Here is a 2500-nt window from a genome sequence, read left to right on the forward strand (position 1 = left end):
TGGACTCAGCATTTAATTGGGACACAGCTTTTAGTATGTAGTACATGTAGCATGTGGAGTGTGTTTTAGTATAAGCCCTACACTATTATTATTATTATTACAACTATTATTATGAACGCGTATATAGGGTCACATATGGCTCCATAAAGAGCATTGAGGGAATAAACAGCATTTGACATAAGGCAAAGTTGTCATTAATGCCATTATCAATAGGAAAATCAAGCTTTATTACGCATTCTGATACGTCCAGCTCTACCGTTGTGAGGCATTATGAATTATTTATAACCCTTTATGAATGTGTTTACAATGCTTTATGGATACTGTGTTTAAGTTTAAGAGACAATCACTGAGGGATAGAAAGGGGGGGAGTGAGTGTTTGCAGAGCTGGTTTTCCTGGGGCTCTTTGGCTGTCCTGTGGCTTTGGCCTGATGGAGACCCACTGCCACAGACATCATGTGACATAACTGAGATATGAAGGGGGGGCTCACACCTTTTGACAGGATACTGAAGAAAGGGAATTAAGAAAGAGATAAAGCACAAGAAAGAAAGACAAGGTTCAAGAAAGTAGAGAAGTATAGAGGGATACAGAGAAGGAGAGAAAGGAAATTCATTCAACTGTTCTTCTGTGAGAAATGAGCGAGAGAGATGAAGAGATATACACAGAGCTTACATTTCTGAACAAATTCAGGCAAAGCTGGACATTTTCTGGCTGTGGAGATTGAAATCTTGATTTCTTAGCATCTGGCTGGCTGGCTGTAAAATAACACCGCAACTAATCAGATCCATAACGTCCGCTAAACAATGCCAGCCAAGGATTAGTTTGGCAAACTGACTGTGTGTGTGTGTGTGTGTGTGTGTGTGTGTGTGTGTGTGTGTGTGTGTGTATTTGTGTTGGGTGGGGGAAGGGAGAAGGAGATTAATGCATTTTTTGGCAACCCCCACCGCTTATATCCTCAATACAGAGGCACAGAAGCACGTGGTTTGTTGATATTCTGTGCATGCGAGTTCCCTTATTGAAATGTGCATACGTGAGTGGCTGGCTGAAGAAACAATGTGTGTGTGTGTGTGTGTGTGTGTGTGTGTGTGTGTGTGTGTGTGTGTGTGTGTGTGTGTGTGTGTGTGTGTGTGTGTGTGTGTGTGTGTGTGTGTGTGTGTGTGTGTGTGTGTGTGCATGTGTGTATGTGTGTGTGTGTGTGTGTGCGCGCACGTCTTTGCAACTGTTTTTTTATGCGGGTGTGTGATGTATGTGTCTTTGCAATGTTTTATGTGTGTGTGTGTGTGTGTGTGTGTGTGTGTGTGTGTGTGTGAGAGAGAGATGTATGTGTATCTTTGCAACTGTTTGTACATTTGTGTGTGAATGTGTGTGTTTGTGTTTGTGTTTGTGTTTGTGTTTGTGTTTATCGCCATAGATTCTGTCCAGCACTAGCGCACTCCTGTCTGGGAGACACAACCCCCCACCCCCCACCCCTGACAGCTGTGACTGACAGCTGGCTTGAGTGAATCTCTCGCTCGAAAGGCCAGCCTGTCGATTTGCATTTACAGGCAGGCATGTCGACCGGCAGCTCCAGCATGCTGCACTAATGACATCCTCAAGACCCCAGCAACATTAGCGCGCACATTAGCGGCGAACAGGAACGGCAGGCTTGAAGTGTGACTCATAACACGTTCCCCCTGCATCGCCTGAGGCAGTATGCTGTCCCTCAGCAGATACAAATGGGTTTAATGACACTGAGGAGAGATAAATATGTTTTTGCTATGAACGTAAAACTGATGCAAAACTAATTTCGTTTTTTTGCACCAGACAAGGGTGAGGTGCAATAGGATCAATGTGTGTGTAGGTGTGTATGTGTTTATGAGATCCTTTGAATGTAGCACAGAAGAGGAAAGGCTCAAAGGAGCTGTTTTTCTCCGAGCGTTGTGACTCCATCATAGAGGTTATCTATGTGACCTTTCATTGCTAATGTGTGTGTGTTTGTTTGTGTGTGTGTTTGTTTGTGTGTGTGTGTGTGTGTGTGTTTTCAGACACCTCAGTGTCCATGAGTGGTGGTGGTGGTGGCGTGGGCCACCCGTCCGTCATCAGCTCGTCGCGGCCGCTGGCGTCTCCCATGAGCACCCTGGGCTCGCCCATGAACGGCCTGGCCTCCCCCTACTCCGTCATCACCTCCTCGCTCGGCTCGCCCTCCATCTCACTGCCCTCCACGCCCGGCATGGGCTTCAGCTCGCTGCACAGCCCACAGGTAACACACACACACACACACACACATGTTACCATACATACATACACACACACACACACACGCATAAACATTCACACATACATACACAAAAACACACATACATACAAAAAACACACACACACCTACTGGCATCAAGGCATCAGGAAACACAAAAATTGTAAAATGCATACACTATGTCTCATACATTTATGATACATGTAGGCACATACCACTAAGGATTGCTTCTTCTCACATACAGATGTTATCTATAATATATGTCTATA

At 45.0% G+C, this 2500-nt stretch overlaps 1 protein-coding gene across 3 annotated transcripts in view; it reads left to right on the plus strand.

Annotated features, from left to right (window-relative positions):
* Nucleotides 1-2500, plus strand: part of rxrgb (retinoid X receptor, gamma b) — a 24579-nt gene that overhangs the window by 14145 nt on the left and 7934 nt on the right. For all 3 annotated transcript variants that reach the window (XM_012835391.3, XM_042708852.1, XM_012835388.3), the window contains exon 2: nucleotides 2023-2237. In XM_012835391.3, coding sequence (XP_012690845.2) covers nucleotides 2023-2237 — 215 coding nt within the window. The remainder of the gene's footprint in view (nucleotides 1-2022; nucleotides 2238-2500) is intronic.

Source organism: Clupea harengus, chromosome 10, assembly GCF_900700415.2.
Source record: "Clupea harengus chromosome 10, Ch_v2.0.2, whole genome shotgun sequence".
Classification (NCBI taxonomy): domain Eukaryota; kingdom Metazoa; phylum Chordata; class Actinopteri; order Clupeiformes; family Clupeidae; genus Clupea; species Clupea harengus.